This window comes from Phalacrocorax carbo, chromosome 2 (genome assembly GCF_963921805.1).
Source record: "Phalacrocorax carbo chromosome 2, bPhaCar2.1, whole genome shotgun sequence".
Lineage (NCBI taxonomy): Eukaryota > Metazoa > Chordata > Aves > Suliformes > Phalacrocoracidae > Phalacrocorax > Phalacrocorax carbo.
This window is the reverse complement of record NC_087514.1, coordinates 70,968,948-70,992,662: the sequence shown is the minus strand read 5'-3', so window position 1 is coordinate 70,992,662 and position 23,715 is coordinate 70,968,948. Positions and strand designations below refer to the sequence as shown.

General features: G+C 38.9%; 1 protein-coding gene across 1 annotated transcript in view; it reads right to left on the bottom strand.

Annotated features, from left to right (window-relative positions):
• CLPTM1L (CLPTM1 like) overlaps window positions 1–23,715 on the bottom strand; it is a 30,939-nt gene that overhangs the window by 2,678 nt on the left and 4,546 nt on the right. Inside the window, exons 5-16 of the mRNA XM_064443223.1 lie at window positions 22,004–22,082; window positions 17,972–18,089; window positions 15,140–15,234; window positions 12,904–12,988; window positions 11,078–11,181; window positions 8,430–8,495; window positions 7,260–7,310; window positions 6,569–6,651; window positions 4,717–4,751; window positions 4,347–4,402; window positions 4,219–4,263; window positions 793–908 (exon numbers count right to left, since the gene is read on the bottom strand). Of these exons, the coding sequence (XP_064299293.1) occupies window positions 793–908; window positions 4,219–4,263; window positions 4,347–4,402; window positions 4,717–4,751; window positions 6,569–6,651; window positions 7,260–7,310; window positions 8,430–8,495; window positions 11,078–11,181; window positions 12,904–12,988; window positions 15,140–15,234; window positions 17,972–18,089; window positions 22,004–22,082 (933 nt within the window). The remainder of the gene's footprint in view (window positions 1–792; window positions 909–4,218; window positions 4,264–4,346; window positions 4,403–4,716; window positions 4,752–6,568; window positions 6,652–7,259; window positions 7,311–8,429; window positions 8,496–11,077; window positions 11,182–12,903; window positions 12,989–15,139; window positions 15,235–17,971; window positions 18,090–22,003; window positions 22,083–23,715) is intronic.

Below are 23,715 nucleotides of genomic sequence, written 5' to 3'. Positions count from 1 at the left end.
TTGGGAACAAGAACACACTTTCTGTAGCTTCACTTAGGAACAATATTTCAATGATTGCTGCATATAGGCTTCTTCCCCATCTGATTTGAGTTACTTAAAGAATCTGAAATTTGCCAGATACACAGCTCACAAGAGAATCTGATAACTTGTTTGGAAAGTAGATAAAGAGGAAAGCAGAGCTGTGCAATCCCTCATCAGAAAACATCCTTTGCTAGTGCTTTGCAGAGTGACTTGGAAAGCATGCCTCAGTCACTGAGCACCTGTAGGCGTGTAGCCCCTCAGCAAGGGTTAGAAACCCAGAACTCCTAAGAGGGTTTGTGAATACAGGCTTAAGAATTGCTCTCCTTCACCGTACTTCAGGTATTCATGTTTCACTTTTTTTTTTTTTTTTGTAACTTTCAAATGTGAAACTATCTGCTGAAAAGGAGGACTATCCGCCTTTTTGGGGAGAGGGAAGGAGTAGTCGATACAAATTCTGAGTGCTGTGAGAAAAGGAATTTCTTGACGACCCTCTTAGCGTGCTACAAAGGGTCCATGAGTACTGTCAGTTATGGGAAAGAGCTTTTGCTCCTCTTATTTGTATTGAGAGCTCCTTTTCAGGATCCCCTACTCAACATTCCCTTCACTAGGCATATGCCCAACTACCGTTATCCAGACCATACTATATATTACTATGGTATAAAAATTCTGCTTGAAGTCTATCCCAAACTATTTCATAGTACTTTATAGCACTAAAGCTACAGTCATCTACAGTGTTGTAAAAACTCTGATGAATATTAAAGAAAGCCATACCATCTTTGGTAAAGATAGACCAGGAACACGACATCATCTCTAAAGCATGCCAGCCTATGAGATGTTGGCATAGTGATGATAAAAGCAAATATATCATCAATAAAGGTGTTGAATGCCTACAAATAAAAGAAAATTATACTTCAGTTGGCTGCGAAAAAAGGAAGTCATCTGTCATACAATGCTACGGGAAACAGGCTTCCTAGAACTATATTTTTCAGTAGGAATACAGACTACTTCCGTATTTATAACAATACTTAAGGGTTATGCTGAAAAACTAATTAATGCAGACTTTAAAGTGCTTTCTTTTCATGAAGACCATGCTGTCTACTCCAGACCACACAATTACAGTTAAAAGTAAAAAGGAAGTAGGACTACTTAGGTAAATGAGAGTATTGTCATGCAAGGGGAAAAACATGGATTCAACTTCAGTGAAATCTTTAAAAGAAACTGGCAAAACACTTTTATTCATTAATTACTCAAATGATTCAAGATTTACAAAATGTCGTTTCCCTTTCATTTCCTGTGGAAAGTTATGTAAAAACTTGTTAATTTAATGCTCTTAAGAACATTAACTTGACGGCCTTGGAGAGATTTTAAAATATTTTCAGTGCTCTCCTGGAAGTAATCATCCCACCCTTATCTGAGACATAATTTTCTACATCATTTCCACTCAGGCAGGCATACTGTAGGTTCTGTTTCTGAAGCAACAATGAAATATTTTCTCCCTACTTCTTCCTGAGTAAGAAAGTTTAAATTCCTAGACATCTGCTGGGAAAGCAACACAAACAGGCTCCAAGCATGCAAAGACAACAATATTTTGTCAGAGAAAGTAAATAAAGTAAACAGAAGGGCAACTCCTCTGGATCTGGCTCTACCCTACATGGAGGACTAAAAATCAGCTCTCTCAGTGCACCAGCTCTGGTACTTATCATATGGTGCAATAAACTGTTTCGACTCACTAAAGACAGCAGGAAACAAATCCAGCACAGAATATTCACTGTTGGGTTAACAAATTGAGTCAGTAACGTGGCTTATCCTTTCGATATTAGGAAGCTGTACATTAATCCATACCATAAGAAGGGGGAAAATTATGTATTCTCTAAACAGAGAAGGACTCATTCATCAAAGTGAATGAATGTTTATATGATAGAACAAAACATGAGCAGAAGATGCGGGTGTTCAACAGGAGAGAGTTCTGATTAGTTACAACAGAAAAGCTCTTCCTGGCAAGTCAAAACAAATCCATCAATCCAAAGTGATCAAGGAATACGGATGGCACTTCTCAAGCCTGTGCAAAGGTTCGTCATGGAAGAAAAAATCTTGGCAAGTTTAAAAGCAGCCTTTCCAAGTCAACACCCAAGTAAGCGATCCTACAACAATGAAAGAATAAGCTGAATGCTCCATCCTTCAGGCACTTACGCAGTCCTCATAAGCCACTGAAATTGAATGCATCAAGGCAGCCCATCTAACAGTATTTAGTCTAGCTAGTTTTCTTTTGAGATTAGCTCATTTGAAGGTACTCCTCATGAAAGTATAAAGAGCACAAACATAAAGACTACAGAAACAGGAAAGTTTATTTTTAAACTGATCTTTATTTTTGCCAAGGTCCTCCAAAACAGGAAATTAAGGAAAAAAACAGAGCCCTCTAAAAAAGCAGTTACAGATGAGACCTCAGACTATTCTTTCCACTCGTTCAAAGGGCAGAAGAGAGCAAGAGTCTTTAAATATCTGCTAGGAAAAAGTAAATTACCCCCTCCAGAGACCAATAAATTAAACATAATTGAAAACATCATATACTTCTTTCTACATACACACTAGCCTTTGTTGTGGGTAGTCTCTGGCATCTTAAAGGAACCATAAATGCTCTGTAGGAAACAGCTATTCAGCAAGAGAATTATACTGCTTTAAAGGTTACTTGCTTGAATACTGTCCCTTTGTTGTCTATTTAACTGCTGATGTCTCTGCTCAGTTACTATTTTGTTGCTGAAGTAAAACTGTGAAACTATGTCACTAATATACCTTTTACTGCCCTCTATTAAGAAACATGCTGATTTGCCTAGTATGTGTCTGAAACACTAGATGTTTATTTTTATTTGTTGACTATATTTCCATATCAAACACTGTTTAGTTGCTATTCTGCTATCAGCTCTATTTCAGTGTTTTCCTAGATGCTCCATGATTCCTTAAAAATATCAAGGCAGCTATTGTTGTAGGCTCACAAAATGGAAAAGCTATGAAAGGCACTTCAGATTTTAGGATTTTAGTTCTTTTGCCCCAGATCATCTGTTCAGAATTCGACACCATCTTCTGAGCACTTCTTAACACTGTTTCTTTTAAAGTACTGATGTTCTGGAGGATTGTAATACATTGACACAAAGAAGGAATAAATGAAAACATTTATGAGTGGAAGCAGAAGAAAACATGGCACATGTCAATGGCATCTTGATGATCCCCGCACATCCATCTAGGGCTTCTCAGGACACAATGATCGGGAAAACAAATGACAGTACAAAAATCCTAATGACCCACAGAGGTGGGAAAGGATGAAGTCAAAATACTGTCAGCTCTTTAGGGGTGCGAGAACAAAACTAGCATGTAACTGTTGACTGAGGAAGAACATAGGCAACGTAAGAACGCAACAGTGGGTGCCCCTTGCCCTCCATATCAGTGCAAGGAATCCTGACTAGGATACTCAGGTACATTCATCTTGGTGCCTGAACACTACACAAACCACTCAGACAGACGTGTGGGTGCTTGTGGGTATGCAGGTATAAAAGTGCTAGTAAGGTGACTTTGTTTTGAAATAAACTCACCTTCCCCTCCTCCGAGGTCTGGTGTTAAGCTTTGCTACAGCATCGCATCATCTCCTACAAGGGCAGTCTAGGCAGTGGGGACACCACAGTGCAGCCCCTTTTCCACCATGTAACAACCCACCACACATTTGTCGCTACACTGCCCAGAAGCTCAGAATTACCACCCCAGCACAAAGCAGTGTGTACATTACTTCAGCCTCTGGTAGCTCCTGGATCCTGCCAAAATAAGGTCTCTCAGTGGTCCTAGCTGCTTCCTGAGAACTATCCTTTGTTAATATAATCTCTCTCCCTCTAAATTAATGTATTGAGTTGAGACTGGTTTATTTGTAGGACAACATTTGCACCCACGCAAGACAGCTGAGAGTAGAAAAAACAATATTATCATCAAAACTAGGATGCAGGTATTCTCATTATATGGAAGTCATTACGAAAAATGGAAATGAATGTTTCTATTTAAGACATTTACAAAAAAAATTTGTTTTTACTGTCAGTTTAGTTCTAAAACAGACAAACCAACCACTGTCAGCCTTAAGCTACGTAATACTAAGCTGTTTCTCATAGAAAATTATTTCCAAAATGACTGCATCAATCTTTAAATCAGAGCTTTACTTACTTTGTATGTGAAAGCCTTCCATGGTAAGTGTGCAACAGATTTCATCTAGGATTAAAAATATCAATTTGTAATAAGTCCTGGAAGAAGAGACTAAAAAAAAGTAGTCTTTTATCACTTTTCAATCTTACCTTGTAGTTTACAAACAGCTGGGGCAGCATAAACAGGAATCCAAAAGCATACACTCCTGAAGATAAAATGTGGAAAACTTACAGACAAATGCACAAGTACAGCACACAACTATACTTTCACAATTAGAGATTTACACTCATTTTTGCTAAAGGAGTAGATGCATCTAATCCTTTTGTTTCACTTTGCATTGATTCTTTTCCCTTTCTCAATCACTATGATAATTTTAGGACTACAGTCATGTTATTGCTCTAGATTACACTGATCCAGTTGATAGCAGTTAGTTTTCTACTTTTGAGTCCTGGCCTCCGTTTGAAGAAATGTGAATAGAAAAAAAAAACCCCAAAAAACCCAACATAAGAAGGGACTCACCATTGACAAAGCTGTTAATCAACCAGGAGTACCAGCTACAAACAAAGACAGTCCAGTTATTTTTTCACCTCATCCAAAAATATATACCTGTAATACATCCTCTACGTGCCTGTACGCCAACTACTCTAAGAAATGGCTATGTTGTGAATTACTTTACACAAGAACTAAATACCTCACATATTTCTTTGATTAGGAAGGGCTCCAGAGAAGGTGCTAACAGTTTAAACAAAGGATGTTTTTCAGTGCATCCAACAAGTCTGGAGAGCTTTATCAACTGCTTTCATATTTTTTCAGAATGTTCTAAGACTTCTGCACCCAATGACATCAGATAATAGCACACACTGAACCCTGACCGTATTAAGGCTTGCAAAGGTCACAGTGCATTCTGAATACTAGAGAGACACTTAATACAGCACTGCAGGGACTCACCAAATTTCAAACAACAAACACCATTCAGTGCAAACCACTACAGTAGGCACTTAAAAAAAAAGGTGAATACAAGGAACCTACATTTTTCCCTCCTCACATCTAAAAACCCCTCCCAGATGTTCAATGGGGCACAATCTTAGCAACATAACGGTACTGTTACACATACTGGTAAAATTCCATACTTCTATTGCAATACTAAGAACAGCTATTAATTGTGATGCTCAGGTTTCATAATTTAAAAATCAAACTTGCAAGGCTTTGTCAGTGACTTGTTAATAGCAATGTTACAGCTGTAGCAGCATTTCACTAATCCACAAGCATGTAAAAAATGCATCAGAAAATGCCTGCAAGATTAAAAGATAATCCACTGTTAAGATTACTTGTTCCATCCCACTTCCTTACAAATAGATTTAACAATGATAAAAATTCTGTGGTATTGTTTTCACTTTCAGCTACAGCTCACAGAACACCTAGCATATAATACTTTGCAGTACTGAATGCATTTTTGAATTTTGTGAGAAAAGCAGAATTTAAATGCTGCACATTTGTTAGCTCCACAAGAACCTTCTGAAAAAATGACTTTTCTATTAGCCCAGAAATTGCCCCAGTTTCTAGTGCTACAGCCCACATATGCAGCAACAGTAGCTCTTTCTGATGTTATTTTAAGCTACTGCTTGCTTTCCCCTCCTACCCCTTCAGGGCCTAAAGACTATTAAAACTTATGTCTACATGGCCATCACCACGCTTGCATTTGCAGGTTTTTTCTACAACGGTCTCAAGACTGCACACTTGCTTGCATCTCTCCCACACAAAATGAACTAGCTGTATATTTCTCAGTGAAACTGGACAGGAGTTTCACCTTTGCATGAAATACTGAGTCTTCCGCTCTTGCTGAAGTATCAGAATGTTGCTGTAAGCCCATGGCTCTAAAGCAATGCAGAGTCCTTGCTCAAAAACACTTTCAATTGCTTGTCATCCTTGCTATCACATTTAGGAACAGAGGAACCTCTTGGTCAGAGCAAATAATTTTGGGACAGTTTTTGCTTCTCTCTTTTATTGGACAGTTTTAGCCACTGAATTCCTCTCATCTCTCCTGTCACCTTATCAGTTCTCTGAACATCAATGGGAGCTTTCTTCCTTCTCTTCTGATTCACAGCTTACTCATGTAAGCTATTGAATTCTATACTTCAGTAATATCAGGTTACTTGCTAAATACAACAGCCTATAACTTACAAGATGGTAAAAAACCAGCTAGACTTTTCAACTTTAGATCACATAGAACAAGGAAGTTTCCATTTCCTACCTTAAGAATCAAGCAAAAGAAAATACCTGATTTCCACAACCCATTGTCTCCAATTAATTAATAGGGGAAAAATGGGGAATGGTTCAATTCTGTATAAGATCATTTATAGATTTACAGTACCTTTTGTATTTGACATTCAGCAAGGAGTAACCTGCACCTCCAATACACAGCGGATAGAGCAAATATGACAAGTATTTCATAGCCTAATAGACAATGAAAATAGTTTGTTAGCGTACGTTTTATATATAGCAGATTTGTCATGGCATTAACTAGAAGACAGCCACATAATTTTTTTCCTGAAAATCTTTTCCTGTTTCCAAATGTCTACTGTTACTTCTAGTACGCTTCCAGTGCTCAGTTCAGACCACCAAGGACCTTAGAGCATAAGCAACAAGAGGCACTATGAAGATCAGAGTCTAAGAGTAGCTCTCTGCTTAACTTCCTGATTTCTTCAATTCCTTCCAGGAATCAGGAAGCACACAAACATCCTCTGGTATAACAAGTACAAATATAAATTTTCAAATATGTGAATGAAGACCCTTTAAGATATTTCTATTCAGGAACGTTACTTGCAATTCTGCTTCTCAAAGAAATGTTTCAACCAGATTTACCTAACAAACAACTCTCACTGTTTCTTTTCATAAATTATTAGAAAAGAATCTTCACTATCTGATCACCCAGATAATGATCATCCACTTGAAAACTATGAGAAACTGGAAAATGCACTTGTAGCAATAAAAAGTGAAACAAGTCGATCAGCAGGCTGCATATATAGACTTTATAGATCCAAAGTCACAGCGTTCCCTCTTACCTGGGTATCATACTCCTCAGTTTTCTTTTCAGAGTCATTGTATGTACCAAACTGCAATACATATAAAATGTACAATCAAGTCAGAACTGCGGGAAAAAGCACTTGCTGCCCAAATCCCTAAGCAGAGATTTAAACTGCAAACTAAACTGCTTAGACATTAAGCTCAGTAACAGCTCAAAGAAGCTTCTATACAAGAGTCTCATAAATGCCCTGCGCAGCCTGCCAAATACAGGGTAGGCGAAAAGTTTCATTTTCCCTTTCATATTTTACACCAAACACTGAGGACTCCTTTGCTTAGGAAAATGCTGTTGAGACAGCAGAGTTCACAAAGCAAAAGTAAAGTCAAGTGGCTAAGAACCTGGCAGATACAGAAAGCCATTATTAAAAACCATAACCATTTTAATGCATGAGGAGGTCAGTTACAGATTATCTCCACATCTCCAGAAATGGTGACTGCTTAAAAAACGTTCCTTGAATACTGGCAAAGGAACAACCAGAGCTATGAGCCACTCAAGATGCACAGACTTCAAGCAGCACAAAAACCCAGTACTTCTTGCAAAGCAAGCAGTGAAGATTAGACAACTGTTTCTCCTACCAACAAGGGAACCTTTCAATGCAGACTGTACTTTTAAAAGGGTTAATTTTAATCCCAGCTACCTCTGCACCTCCTGCAAAGTGTCTCATGACTTAAATTTTTACCCCAGATGATTTATCAAGGACTGTCCTGTCCCCAGAACATGTCACATCATCTACTAGTTCCACAATGGAGAAGTTATACCTACAGCTTCATGAAAAATTCCATTTCTAACTTCAAATCACAATGCCAGTTAAGGGTGCCTTTCCAACACAGTGGCAGTAGCAGAGTCCCACCTGTTAAGATTTAGCATGTCTGACAGAAGAGTTCTGAAGTTTCTCACACCATAAATACACACAAATAGCTTTTTCTTCTACACAATTCATCAAAGAAATTATTAAGTTTGAAAATGCTCATCCAACTTTTGGATTAAGCCATCCATAAAGAAAAGTTGTACACAGGAAACTTTTATAGTTTGGGGTTTGGGTTTTTTTTGTTTCCAGTCTTCATTTCACTGAAAGCCAAGGTGCACAGTAACCTGGAAACAGATGGAAAGCTCAAGAGTGCAATAATTAATAGGCCAATGTCTACTATACCTGAATTTTGGGTCTCAAGCCTTGCCACTTGATTGTCATTTTCAAAGCTTTCTTCACTTTCCAGAGCTGTGATTAGAAAAACCAAAATATGCATATAAAGAATTATCCAGAATGTCTTATGCAGGATTCAGATACTCAGAATCAAGACCCCAGAATATCTATTTTAAGCATCCATTGCAAAAAGCAGCAACAGCATGATTGCAGCACACTGCCTGCATCTCTATACAAACCAAATGCTGTGTCACCAGACAAATACAACACTGGGAGCATGCACTGTTCAGTCTCCGCATCAGATGATGCGCTTGAAGTGAGATCATGTAGTCCTTCCAAGATACTGGGATTGCAGCGCTTAGGTGGGGGTTAGCTGCTCTCAGCACCAGCATACAGCCCAGGTCAAGCATTTAGAAAATTCTCCAGTAACCACCTGCAAGCAGGTTTTTACATGCCTTTGAGGTCTGCTGGAATCTGCAAGATGAGGGTGCCTCAGAACTCCTAACAGCAATTAAGCGGGCACTTACTTGGTTGTTTCATTTCAGTGGCGGGTAATAAGCAAAAGTCAGTGAATCCACTGAATTGTTTGGCCACATGGTACAGCTGCATCAGGCTGACCCTAATGTAATTTCAGCGCACCTGAAAATTTACACATGTACCCACCCTGCTATATAGATTCAACAACTCAGGCAATGCAGTAAGCTCACCAGGAGAGAGCTATGCTCCGTTAAGTTTTCTGTGCACAAGGTTTGTTTGTTTAACTTTAGATACACCAATATTCTCTTCTCACCTATCACATCTTCCAAACAAAAAAGTGCAGTAAAGACAATCCTTTGCTGTCACCTTTGATGCAAGTGAGAAAATTACTTATTACAGAACCAATGTCACTATTAGTACTGCAGGAGAAACAGGTGTTAAGAACAAGTTGTGAAAAAGCTCTTCCCAGCAAATCCCTTTGAGATGTATAGTCCTTATGTTCATTTTCACCTTGAGGCAACCGTGTTATCTCACCATCGCTTGAGAGGCGAGCTGTTACTTCGACAGAACCTACTAAACATTCCCCCTCCATTTAAGTGTCCCACACAGTGTTCCTATATAATTGTTTCAACCCAGTTCCCCCAGCCTGCAATCCAAAAGCAACATAGTGGAAAATAAGGTACATGAGAAAGATCTTAGGAGCCAGACAATCAAAGGGACTACAGTTCTCAGAGAGATGTATTGGGGCAGCTCCAAGAAGAATCTCATACAGGCGCAACGACCAAATGAGATCTATATCTGCATGTGCTTAGGTAGTGGCAACCAAGAAATCCATTTTCACTGTAAAGGAGAAATGCAAAACCTTAACAGTTTTAATTGAACTTAAATCCTGTAGCATAGCTGATCATTTGTGTTATCCTACTATACATGCCTGGTCTGATTTCCACTAAAGCTTCTCAAAAGAAAAAAAGTGATTTAGACACCAGGTCTATTTCTTCTTCCCCACCAGAAACAAACAAAAGCATAATTTTTCTTGACCTGATAAATTTTTAAATCATTTGATACTTCTGAATTTCTGAAGTCTTCAGATTCAAGGATTTTTTTAAAATTTAATTATTTAGATATAGGATGAAAATAAAAGATACTCTACAAAAGGAGCAGCATATTTATAGATATATATATATATATTATATATATTTATCCCTGAAACTGTTACAATTTCAGACAGCTAAAGAAAGCTTGAGATACAAGACTAAATTTCTATCTTCAGGAACAAAACCACCAGCAAATCTGACACAGGAAACTTAACACACAAAAATACATCAGACGTAAAAATCTCAGCTTACTGAAAAATGATGTTACAGTCAATGAAATGGTACTATTTAGGACACTACTGTGTTCATAGTTTTCATAAGATCTTAATCTGTCTTATACAATAACCTGAAATTTAAAGATCACTTGGTGACCTTTCATGGAACAATTTAATCACTAACTAAAAATTTGGAACTATTTTGTTTCCATGGGGATTATCTGCAACTGTAACAGATGTATAGTCAAAAATTTCATGAGAGTCCTGAACTTATTTTCAAATACTGAGAAGTAATTAGATCTGCAAGCAATGTTATGAGAGAGATCTCCCCTTCTCATTACTGGTGACTTTGTGCTTTACTACACATAAAGCAGGCTTCTAAGCAGTACCTGCAACCTACTGACTGGATATGATCTGCTGGAATAAACAACATATCCAGCAGTTTCCTCTTTGCCCAAGCACCTCAGTCATGGCCAAGGAGAAAGCTGCAGACCTGAGGCGCTGCCTGATGGCACACAGCCTGCTCTTTGACAAAAGTTTCCATGAAGGCTTGTTGACATGGTTATACATGCCTAGTCAGGAGTGAAGCCTGTCTGATGATGCGATAGGAAGGAACCTCAGCATAGCTCTATGTTTGGTTTCCACAATACTGGCTGGCCCATCCCAGAAAAGCCTGACACTTCCAGTGAAGTTGTTTGATGAAGGGACACAATTTTCTCTACAACTGACAATCAGTTAAACAATGCTGCTAAGACAGCATACCACAGCAGCAGTATTTTTCCAATAACTAGTTCAGCAGTTTTTTTCCTACAATAAACTATGGATGTTGCTGTGAATACTGGTATTTGGTTCTAGAGCTTTAAGAACTCACCTCAATCACTGCACCAATGCCTGCTGGGATCAGTACCAATAAACTTGTTTGTTCATCCAAAAGGAAAAGAAATATTACCACAGTACTAAAGCACCGCCAAAGCACTGGACAGAAAAAAAAAAAAAAAGAAAGGGTTATTCATCTTTAAATGAACAGCTGAGATGACAGAAGACCGTTGGTCTATTTACTGTAATTCTGCCTTACACAGTTTAAGCATGAACTTCTCCTGTATACATCTGGATATATTAGGTAGTCCTAGAAACAGCCAGTGATCTGTGTACCTCCGGGCAAATAAGGAACAAAAACATTTTATTAAATCCTTATCACAAATGATGAAAGGAAATCAGAATATTTAAGGAAGACTTCTGTACTGCAGCAATTCACCAATGTACCAGTACTATTATGAACTACATTCAGGATTCTTGGCTCCAGGAAGCTGAAAGGCTGTGAGATAATGTAACGTCAGTCTTTGAAACTCACGCAACTAATTAAATGTTTGTAAATGTTAAGAAGTATATTTTAGGGTTATTTTTCAGGGTTTGCAAAACCTTGGATGTTTGTAAGTGTCTACCAACTACTTCCTGGACTCAATATCCATCTCCCTAAACAAGAACAGAAAGAGAGGAGAGATGCAACACACTCAGACATCAACAGTTACACTGTACCATTCCAGTGGAATAGCCTGTAGCACATCTCCCTCAAGGCAAGGAGATGCAGGCAGAAAGGTCATTAAGGCTTGCTAAAGAGAAGATGGAACCACCAATTACTGGAGACTGAAGACTGGTACTTTGATAGTAAGGTGAAGAAAACCCTTTGTCACTCAGTCTTTCCAATTTGCCTTTAGTCACCTTTTAAACCGGCAATGGACACTTAATTCTGAACTTTCCTAGACCATTTTGAATTTTTACTAACTTTTTGCCGTTCATATACCAACAGCAGTATAAATGCCTTACAAAAAAAAACCAGGCACTCTGGTAAAGACATTAAGCAGATTTTCCATGTGAAAAAACACATGTTGCTGTTAATTGTAATTTAGAATGCTGAATTTTCTTCCTGGTATTCATATTCCTCACATGTTTTAATCAACCTGTACATATGATAGAATTAGGGATAGTCTGCGAGGTCCAGTGACTCCAGGTTTATAATTTTGGATTATAATCAGAATGGAAAAATCTACTAGAAAAACAAGCACTACCTAACCTATTAGCGCAATAAACAAGGCTGGGGAGTGGTGTGTTAAACCTCAAGCGCCCAGAGCTGGCTATTACCTTCATCTGTCTCTAGGAAGGCTTGCCAGGACCACTATGTTCCTCTCATCTTTCCTACATCCAAGTCAACTCAACCCTCCCATGCTCTTCCCCACCTCCTGGAACTGCTACTGCTCCTGTTTACACCAAAGCCCAAATCAAACAGCAGCATTACACTACAGCTTTTTCCCTCCCAAATATTTTGGAACCTGTAGTTATCTACGGGGACTCACAGGATAGCACTACCCACGACAGCACATTCTCTCCACCCATTGGATTTTTTTCTGGTCTGTATGCATTTCTTGAAGTATTTTTCTGTTCCTTCAGCAAAGGAAATCTGGTGACTGACTTAGTATTAAACTTATTCTCAATTGTAAGACTGTCACACCTCAAAGTGACACAAGTGCTTAAAAGCAAGCGATATTTGAGCGCGAGGCTAACCAAGTTAGAACCAGCCTGTCAGCCCTCTTCTTTTCATACTGCCATCTTGGTGAATCTACAAAGTTTCAGCTTAGAGTAAGACTAAAACCACACAGTGTATATTAGCACACGCACAACACACTGCATTCTGGCCCATACCTGCTTTTGTAGACATCCCAATCATGCTCCTCTTTTTCTTCCAAAAACTGATGTCATTTTTGAATGCAAGGAAATCAAAGAGAAGCTGCAAATAGCAAGAAACACACTCATTTGTTCAAACCTGCACTAGTTAAAGACTACCAGCTGAACCGTAAAAAATACATTTAAGAGAGAATTGCAAGAAAAACCTGTTTTAGAAGCCTCAGAAATAAAAATTAAATATCAAAAATACCAAAAAGCTAAAACCAAAAACTGTTTTAGAAGCCCAAGCTCCAAAAGCAGTGCAAAATGACAGGAAGAATTCCAGGTACTGATACTGCTACAATTCTGTATCTGGTAAAGAAAGTTAGTGACCTAGTACTGGGTAATATAAAATAGAGGATGAAGAACTGAGGACTGTGACGAATTGTTCACCTCCTTGACAGACCTGGGAAAGCCACACTAAATTAGATTCGAAGTGCTCTGTATTGGACCGATAGTCAGTTTAGGCTTGGATTGTACTGCAGCTTTTTAAAAATTCCTAAAATATGGCAAGCCATTTTCTCCTATTTCATCGCCATGAAGTTGATCTGAACTTCAAGGACATTTCTAGCATTAAATTTATTGGTATTGACTTTTTCCCCCAGAATTTTCAGTATTTCTGTTCCAAATAGAATATAATGCCTCAGCTGGAAGGGACCTAAAACAATCATTTAGTCTAACTGCTTGACCACTTCAGGGGTGACCAAAAGTTAAAGTATGTTATTAAGGGCGTTATCCAAATGCCTCTTAAGCCCTGACAGGCTTGGGGCATCGACCACCCAGAGAGCCTGTTCCAGTGTCTGACCACTGACTTGATATAGCAATGTTTCCTCATATCTAGTCTGAACCTCCCCTGGCACAGCTTTGAACCATTCCCACATGTCCTGTCACTGGGTACCAGGGAGACGAGATCAGCACCTGTCTCCATGTCCCCTCCTCAGGAAGCTGTACAGAACAATGAGGTTGCCCCATAGCCTCTTTTTTTTTTCCAAACTAGGAAAACCCAGAGGCCTCAGCTGCTGCTCACAGGTCATGCCTTCGAGCTCTTCCACCAGCTTTGTTGCCCTCCTCTGGATGCATTCAAGAACCTTCACATCCTTCTTGAATTGTGGGGCCCAAAACTGCACACAGTACTCAAGGTGAGGCTGCACCAATGCTAAATACAGAGGGATAACTGCCTCTTTTGACTGGCTGGTTATGCTGTGCTTAATGCACCCCAGAATGCGGTTTGCCCATTTGGCCACCAGGATATTTTTCAATATTTCCTTTAAGATTTCACTGTCTTTAAAAAAAAAAAAAAAGCAGCACAGATTCAAGATATTCTTGGGTCAGAGAATTTTAAATAAAAAGTGTAGTCTTTTAATTTGGGCAAATGATACACAAAATAAATATCAGAAGAGCTAGTCCCAGCCTACATATATCTTAGCCCCTAATAAACAGAAAAGAAAAAAAAAAATTAAATGGCGGGGAAGTCTAAGGGTTTCTAACCAACCTAACTCTATGTAATGTAAGTAATAAAAACCATAACATGCCCAGCAAGTTCTTATCTGTCCCAGAATGTGGGAATTATATTGAGTGTAATTGTAGATGACAAAAATGTTCAATATAGAACAATGAAGTCTAAAGCAATTGTTCATTAAAACAAAGATTCATATTTAAACCAAGACACACAATGCTGACAGAGAGAGAGACAACAACAACAAACAACGCCTAGAGCCACAAGCTCTGCACTTTACAGTGACACTTTTTTAAAGTAACCTAGATCGGCTGATTAAATTTCTCCAGGGCTTAGAAGTCAGAGACTCAAACCCTACTGCTGGTACCTGAGCTATGCCACGGCAGCATTAAACTTTGTGATAAGTCAGCTTAGCAGAAGATGTGAAGCAGTGTTGACAGGTATATTAATTCTGGGTGCTTTGGTTCAGCTAGAAAAATAAAGGTGATGATAATGAAGTTAAATGTTTTATATTTCAGTCAAGACTGTTTGGTTATGCCTAGTAACCTCATAGTTCTATCTTCTTTGAGATTTTTCTATTACCTTGGCATTGGAAACACAGATGACTTGACCAGAAATCTCTTCTATTGCTCTACTGAAATTACTGTTTCCAAGACCAGTTCTCAACGGAAGAGTTGAAGTTCAGCCCCGCCCCGCCCCCCCCCCCCCCTTTTTTTTTCCTATGCTGTAATTCCTAAATACCAAAGATCCTCCACTTACATGGAATGCTGCTACGAAGAATGTCAAAGCCAGAAAGTACAGGTTAGTATCCACAAAAATTCCTTTCACTTCATCTGCATCCTTTTCTGAAAACCCTAAGAGAAAGAACAAGTAATTATGCAAGAAGTACTAGGCAGTTAATTGCTGTTACGCTAGAGCCCAGTATGAAAGGAACCTTATTTCACCTGCACATGTTTTATTAAGGAATCATAAATCCAAAACAAGATGGCAGCTTATTGGTAAAATTCAAGTCTACCTATATTTTGGCTGGTTATTTGGCTTGCCTTAAACAAAACCCAGCAGTTACAAGCAGACTGATGTGCCTTTAACCTGGTGCGTAATTACAACCCAAGCTGAACACCAGAGGCACAAACGGCAAGACACAGGAAGTAATTCTGGCCTGAGTGGGAAGAAAAAGGATTATTCAACTTGGCCTCTGAGCTTTTATTTGATACATAAGAAAAGTGAACTTCACATTAAAAAGAGAAAAATCAGTAAAGGACTACACTGTGGAGGACAACAAAGGTCAGTGGGAAACATAGCCATACACGTAACAGTACAGACCCCAGATCATGGATTAGGCATCAACTCTTTTGACAGTCCTTGCAGAATTAACATGGAAGCTTCTTTTTGATAAATGGAAAGAGGCAAAGCATCTTCCAGAAATCACAGTCTGTAGGCTGAATACATATTCTCTCCTGCTCTATCTAGTACTTTACTACTACTCTATCCGTTCTCCTAAAGGAGGAACATTGCTTTCTTGTTATATACTGGACACCCGTTAATTAAAAAAAAGTTAGAGCATGTCTGTGATAAATATGGTTGCCACCACCAAGGAATGTGTTTTCCAGAAGCTACAGCATCTCTTCGAACTCCTTCAGCCAGTGTTCGGACACTTACTTCATGAAGTAGAAAGTTCCAGCCACTGTGACTGAAGTCTGTCTACACAATGCTGCATTTACAGCAGTGGTGCTAGTTACGACACTGGTGAGTTCAATACCAAATTACTTTGTCACATCAGCTGTCCTGCATCTCAGCAAGAAGAATGTGAAATACCCATTTTCAAGTGATTTTAGAGTCTTTCTGCTGATCTAAGGTGACCTTTTCATAAGTTATTCCAGAAGGAAAACTTTAAAACTTACGATTCATAATCTGCATACTTATAGAGAATAAGGAGCATTTTAGGTAAGCTTCTTTTCCAGGCAAAGGAGGTACTCCTAGGATGATAGGTTTTGATATATGTGTCTATCACAAGACAGCCAGTACATGGAACATGAAAATTCCAATTATGCCATTTTGAGGAGGCTCACGAAAATGTGTCGAGAAATGATGGTGGTCAAATGCCCCACACAAACTCTGAGGAAGTGGTTACTTGGTTCTTTCAAGACAGTTGTTTTAAGCAGACATACTTGTAGCCTTGATACACATGAGCCTGAGCTAAGGAGAAGCAGCTGGATTCTACTTAGGATGACCTTACTCCTTACCCACCCTCCCTTCCCCAACAGAACATGAGAAAAGCTTAGGCTGCAAAAGAAATGGAGGAAGTCTAGACTCACAGTTAAGTTACACTGTATAAGGTACTGTGTCTTACAATACTGTACTCTGAAACTAGTGCTGAACCAGAACATTTTTTTCCAGAGGAATCAATGCCTTAAATGTTAAGTTGTCCATCATAAAATATTAATTCAGAGATGACAGTGAATAACCAAACGCTCTCCCTCTTACTGACTAAATTTTGGTGAACAAAAAACAACACTGAGTAGTACGGAAGCAGCATTACCCCTGCATTTTTCTCTTGGGAAACTAGTAGAATCAGTACTGCATCCATCTGCATTAAAAAAAATATAAACTGGGAAGGATTTAAGAATCACTAAAATAATACAGCACAGAAGCTTTTGAGATCTCTTGGCCTGAAAAAAACATTCAAACTGCTGTCTGAAGAGCTTAAAATGAGAGGATCAGAAAAAATACCTCATCATATACATCAACACCAGTTCAGTTATGATGTAGTTCCTTACTCTAGCATAAAGAAGCTAACTATGGTCTAGTGAGAAAAAAAAACTAAATCAGCAAAGATAACCCTGAAAATAAAATACAGATTTTTAAGAGTGATGATTAGCCTCACAAAGGCATGCATCAGTGGAAAAACATTTAAAGACAGTAGAAGCTTGGCCATACCATCACCAACACAGATCATATGAACTTCAGAGTGAAAGTGTACACCTACTCCATCACATCTAAGTGAAACACAGAATTTAATAGTTCCATGCATAGCAAGCCTCCAGTTTATCTGAATTACCTTATAAATTTGTAACTGTGCCACAGTGAGAGGCCAGCCAGTTCTGAACTGTCAGAAGCAGTATGATCAGAACCCAGATTCCTTCTTCATGCTCAGCTTGAGCACAAAGACTTTGCTGTGCCAGCCTGTATTTCACTGTAGGTATATGGCTACAGCGACCAGCTATATATAGCTTATATCAAAGCTTATGTAACACCAATACGGCTTTTCTGTTCTGGATAACAGGGGAAACCTGTAGCAAAAATTCTCTCCTCCATTTTGGCCTCTTGTGCTTTTACAGTAGTACTATCCAAATAAAATTTATTGTAAAAATGGTTAATTTACCTCTGCATTCTTGTTTCCTACCACATGTCAACATTGTATTTCCATCTTTACCTTAAGGTAAAACAGTGTAAGATTTGTAGCATTAAACCTCTTCAACAGCTAACCAGAAAAAAAAGGGAGAGTTAAGTGTCATCTATGTACTTACAAGAAAAAAACTTAAGGGAATTAGGTTTTTTTGGCCTGAAATCATTAAAGATAAAAAACCATACCAAATTGTTGGAGGGAGTACACAGCATCCTGCATGTGGATCCAGAACCGGAGTTTTCCAAGAGATATTTTGTCATATGACACTGTAAGAGGTAGCTCTGTTGTTGAACGATTTATAACCTGTATTTCAAAAAGACATAGTTTCATTTTTAATGCATAAAAATTGCAAAAACTATTTCCATTCTGTTTTTTTGGTTTTTTTTAAATAAAGCAAAGTGATTATAGAATCATAGAATGGTTAGGCTTGGAAGGGACCTTTAGAGGTCACTATATCACAGTATGATTTAATCACGCAATTTTAAGAGTTCAATTTGTTTTTTGAAAGGGAATAAGATCTTAGACTTCTATACTATGCTTGAAGTCTTTGGGGTTTTTCCCAAGAAATGCTAAATTACCAGTTTGTTCTGTTCAAGTTCTGACAGCAACCTCACTGTTACTGTATACAGATGCCTCTGCCACATTTACATAAAGTTCCCTTTGCTGGTCTCGGCTCAAGTGGGAAAGTGTTGTTAAGGTAGTCGTCCCTTTTGACAGTTCTTCTCTGAATGTACATGCTAAGATTACCTAAGCTAGAATATTACAAAAAAAATTCCTATCCCCTAAAGGCCACAGTCAGAACTTTACTAAACTGAGGCTTTTTTGAGAGAGAGAAATTAAAGTTAAGCAACTCATACTAAAACAAAAGGTGGGAAAGCAAGGTGATCCTACTTGCTCAGACTGGTGAAAACACCACAGCTAAAGGCAAGCAAGCTACCCTGTCTATAAAACTTGGGATACGGGGCATCACAGAAATCATCTTCCTGCTCCAAGAAAAATAAATTTCAGCTAATCCTCCTGTATCATCTATACTTTAGTTACGATGAGAACTACCTGGGGTCCCCTTAAGCTGTGGGGGGTGGAGGGGGAGAGTCTTACATTGCCTCAGCTCCTTCTGCATGATAGGTGACTGTCCCTCAAATAAGTTTAAAACCAAGAAAACAAAATTGTCCTGTAAGGACATGTTGGAATTCTCTGCAGCTACCTAGGCATAAGTTTTAAACTTTTAAGGATAGCTTAAGACCACAAATATTGCTCCTGGCTCCTAATTGCTACCCAATCCTAATTCCCACCTCAGAACAGCTACTCCACACTGTATCTGTTTCTATGGTAATTAGTTAGCTGACACCCATCTGAGATGAATAGGTTTCTTCTGATCCTTATGTTAAAGAACATGGTTTTAGCCTCCCCACATATCAGTCAGGTGTGAACTGGGGATTAGTTTCACTCTCCCATTCACTCTTTCCTCAATCTCACCACCCTCCCAAGACCCCACAAGCTTTTCAGACAGTGGCAGAACATCCATGCATGCAAGGGAGAGAATGTGAAGCTGAGAATGTTTTATAAATAAAGCAGGGAGAAAGCTTAAGAAACTACAATGGTGCCAGGAATCTCTGAACAGTCTGGAAAAAAAAAACCCAACAACAAAACAGGGTGAAACCAATGTGGTTAGAGCCAATGGCAGAGAATGTTGGCAAGATTCTACAGCTATTTACCAAAAGCTACATAAACATCCTCCAGGCTGCTTCTCCTTTTTAAAGGATGCCTGTAATCCCTCCATTCTCATTCCAATTTCTCAGTCAAAGATATGATCAACACTTCTAGGAGAAAAGAAATTTTACCTGTGCAGGACAATTACAAAACAAAACTTTTGCAAATGCATGGCTAAGTAACATGCAGCAAGTGCACTCTACACAGACAAAGCACTACTAAGGAGTTAGGGGTAGAGTAGGGAGAAAATCAGATTGTGATACCAGACAGAGAAAGGAATTCTTCAACACCAAAAGCAAATTAAATGAACACAAAGATTGGACAAATGAACTTTTTCTCAGTGAATAATCAAGTGCTACCTCACAACCTGGTTGAGTGTGATGGTTGCTAGGCTGTTGAAAACTACGAAGTTACCAAACCTCTGCAATGCAACCTCTTCTTGTAGTATGGCCTCAGAACATCACATATTGCTCTTAGAACTCTATCACTACTGCAAAACGGTGCGTAAAAAAAGCATGTAAGCTCTGTGGTATGAATTTTTAAGTCTTATCTTTATTAAATCAGAATCCTGCACAACCCCCAAACCCCCAGCCTTGGCAAGAACATTTAGGAACATGAGGAAAACATAACCTCTAGACCATACTTACCACAGAAGACCTGTGTCTGGGTCAAAATGATAGTCAGTTCAAAATCTACCCAGCCTAGCACAAGCAGGGAAAATGAATCTTCAGCTGCAAGACTTTAGGTCGGGCATACCAACCAGGAAGCGCCTATGCCCGTATTTACAGTCAAATGCTGACCTCGCTCCACAAAAGCTGTATCACCTTCTTGCCTTATTCTTTCCTGCTCTTTGCTTACCCCCCGTTATCTCACAGTACGCACTCTTTCTGCAGGGCTTGCAAGCAGTTTGGCAAGTCACTACGAAGAAGTCACATATGCCAGGGTTGAAGGGGAAGTTTGCTAGTTTTGACTGAATAGCCTTTGCAGCACTTCTCAGGATCTTTAACGACTTCAAGGCAGTGAGTTACAATAGCATTAACCGTGACATGGATGACAACTGCAGGAATGTTACTAATAACATGAGAATGCCAAGTTTATTTGTAAACAGTGTACATGACTTGACCACTTAGAAGCTCATACGAATGTACTGAACTGAATGAGCTGTGGCTGGGAACTTAAAGGACAATGACCGTCGATGAAGACATCACAAAAATATATCTAATGGAATACCAGACAGAACTATCTGCTACCAATATTTCTAGCAAACGCTCAGGAGTTTATTTTGCTGAACAAGCTTGGGGTAGAGGGGATACAAGTTCTTAAAGAAGATTCTCCCCAAAACTAAGGAACAAAATTCTTTGTTGGAGCTAAAGTTAATGAATTGGAAAGACAATTTAGAAGCTCTATGGAAAGTTTACATCTACAAGACTTCCATCTAGAAGACGCTGAATCCAGATATCCTCATTTAACCGTTTTGAGACGTTCCCCGAGACTTTTGTTCTTAGTAACTCTGACTGCTAAATTCCAGTCAGTGCAACTGAAAAGAGCTGCAGAAATTAAGTAAGAGTTGTCAAGATGAACCTGGTTTAGATGCAGGGGACTGCCATGTGCAACTTACAGTAAAGCAATGGCATGATCTCCCGCAAGAGAAGAGCTGAGCAAAAACTGAATACAGAAAATTCTATTTAAATGCATTAAAAAACCTTTTGGTTTTTTTTTTAAACTGCAGGGTTGACTGACACTAGAACAGGTCGCCCAGAGAGGCTATGGCATCTCCATCCTTGGATATATCCAAAACCAAACTGGAGAAGGTCCTGAGCAACCTGCTCTAAGTGACCCTACTCTGAGCAGGGGTGCTGGACTAGCATCTCCAGAAATCCCATCAAACTTCATCCTGCTGTAATTACATAATTGAAGTTTCCAAGTCCTGATTTGTTTGAGTGCACAAAATCATCAGATGTAGTGCAACACCAAGCTTTCAGGTGCTCAGGTTACTCTAACATGGTAGAGAGCACCACCAGAAAATTTAACCACAAGTGAATTTTTTGGAGATAAGAGAATAGCTACTGACTTATCTCCGTGTAGCTCCAGTATCAGCTGTGTTCAGTATGCTCATTTCCCCAGAAGATATCAGAAGCCACTCTAGGATGCTAACACAACTTCTTCAGGTTAGGGAGTGAAATTGTTCATGAGACTGCTCTCACCACAGCTGGTGCTGCAAAGATGTCCCCCATATCCACCCAAAGGGCAAAAGCAATGGCATCCAAATATCTTTTGGTGGAACAGAAGGGAGTGCTTGGCAGATACTTCTGCCAGAGGGGAGTCTCAAGACCCAGCCTCTCCAGTTACCGTATTTGACCGCATTAAGTTAAACAGTCATTGATAGAGTCCTTTTGTGAATTTGTACTTTTTCATTACAGCAAACAACCTATGACAAAATCTTAATTAAAACAACATTGAAGAGCATTAAAACTGTTAAATGTAATGAAAGGTAATCTATTACTCACCATCAAATCTTTCACTCTGTTGCTTAGCTGATCAATAAATAATATTGGAAGGTAATGCACTGTCTTCCCCAACTGAACCCTAGGATGTTTAAACATGGATTTTATGACTATAGAGATCTAAAAAGAAAACTATTTTTATTCAAATTAGCACTCATTCATCACTTTCAGATCTAGCCATGTAGGTATTTCCCAGTCTTTTCAGGCACATTTTCTTTCAACACACAGCAAGAAAGAAGTCACCAGCCTAGAGTCTTTCACTGAGAGAAGTCTCTATAAAAAATTAGGCATGTCATATTTCTCCTTTTAGTTTATTTTCACTTTTCTGTAGAGAGACAGAATAAGCAAAAAAAAAAAAAAAGACACATGAAATTGGTTGTGATGGTGCTGACACTGTTGCATGACCAAGGGTAGAGGAAATTAAAAAGTTTGTTGAAGAGAAACATGCTGAAATTTACTACCATATATTTGTATCCTTTGTCTCAAGTATCCCTCTGCTACCACAACAATGACAACTCTCCACCACCTCTCTCCCACTCCTCTGCGCTCCCAATGACATCTAGCAGCTCAGCAGTGGCACATGCTCTAGCTGGCATGGGACTAAGAACATGACGACTCTACGAACACAGGAAGGCTAGATACTAGTGGGGAAAGTGCACAAGGAGCAGAAATCTTCTCTGCCTTCTCCTCAAGAGAAGCTCTCATTTGGATTGCTTTATCACCTCACCAACCTGCATGAAACCAACAGAAACTTACCAGCTTTTGAGCCCTCTACAAAACTGACCACTAGAAAGTTATTTAGCAAATTATGACCTATATACAATTGGGCTGTCAGTATCTTAGGAAAATATTTGGCCTAATGCCCTAAGAAAGGCAAATTCTGAAAGTTCTTCACTAGAAAGGCAGTTATCTACACTGTGATGTTCTTGGTAAAAGTCTACAGAACTAGCGTAATGGACCTTTTTAAAGTCTGAAAGTTGAATTTTAGTTATTCACAAAAGAAAGACATCTCTATGCATGCTAAAAAAGACTGCATACTAAATATACAATGGGCAACAGTACTGTAGAAAAGTACTAAATCAAGGCTCAGAAATAGTGCTTGGTTATTTAACTGAAGAGGTTTAGATTTCTATATAATAACTATAATTAAAGCTACTTCTAGTGGGGTTACAGCAGGCTATTGCATATCCCAACTATTTCCTGTATAACACAATGACAAAACAGCACTGATGCATATCTAAACAAGATGAGAAAAAATATCCCTGTTCATCAACCCCAGTCCAACCCCTTCTTGTTTATGGGCCTGTCTTCTGAGTTACTAAGTTTATCTATTCTGTCTGGGAAGCTATCCCAGAACCCCAGGGTCTGCTGATTAAGCAACTACTTCTGGATTTAACAGGATACTTGTAGAGAAAGGCATCAACATACAGCAGCACAAGTCAATACAGCACTATTTATATGGTTAACACTGGAAGTAATTTAAGCAAGCTGTGAACAGAAGCTACCGCCTGCATTTAGCGGCCTAAAATCCTATCCCCGCTTTTTAGTATTTTCCTGAGAAAATGACATAATGTAGGAATCCACAAAGTGAAATAAAGCCAATCATAAAAGGTAGAAAAAAAGATACCATAGAAGATCAGCTGTGCCTCTTCAGCACCTGCGGTTTGTACAGATAATTTGCAGATGAAGAATAGTTGGAAAGGTCAAGGGACAGT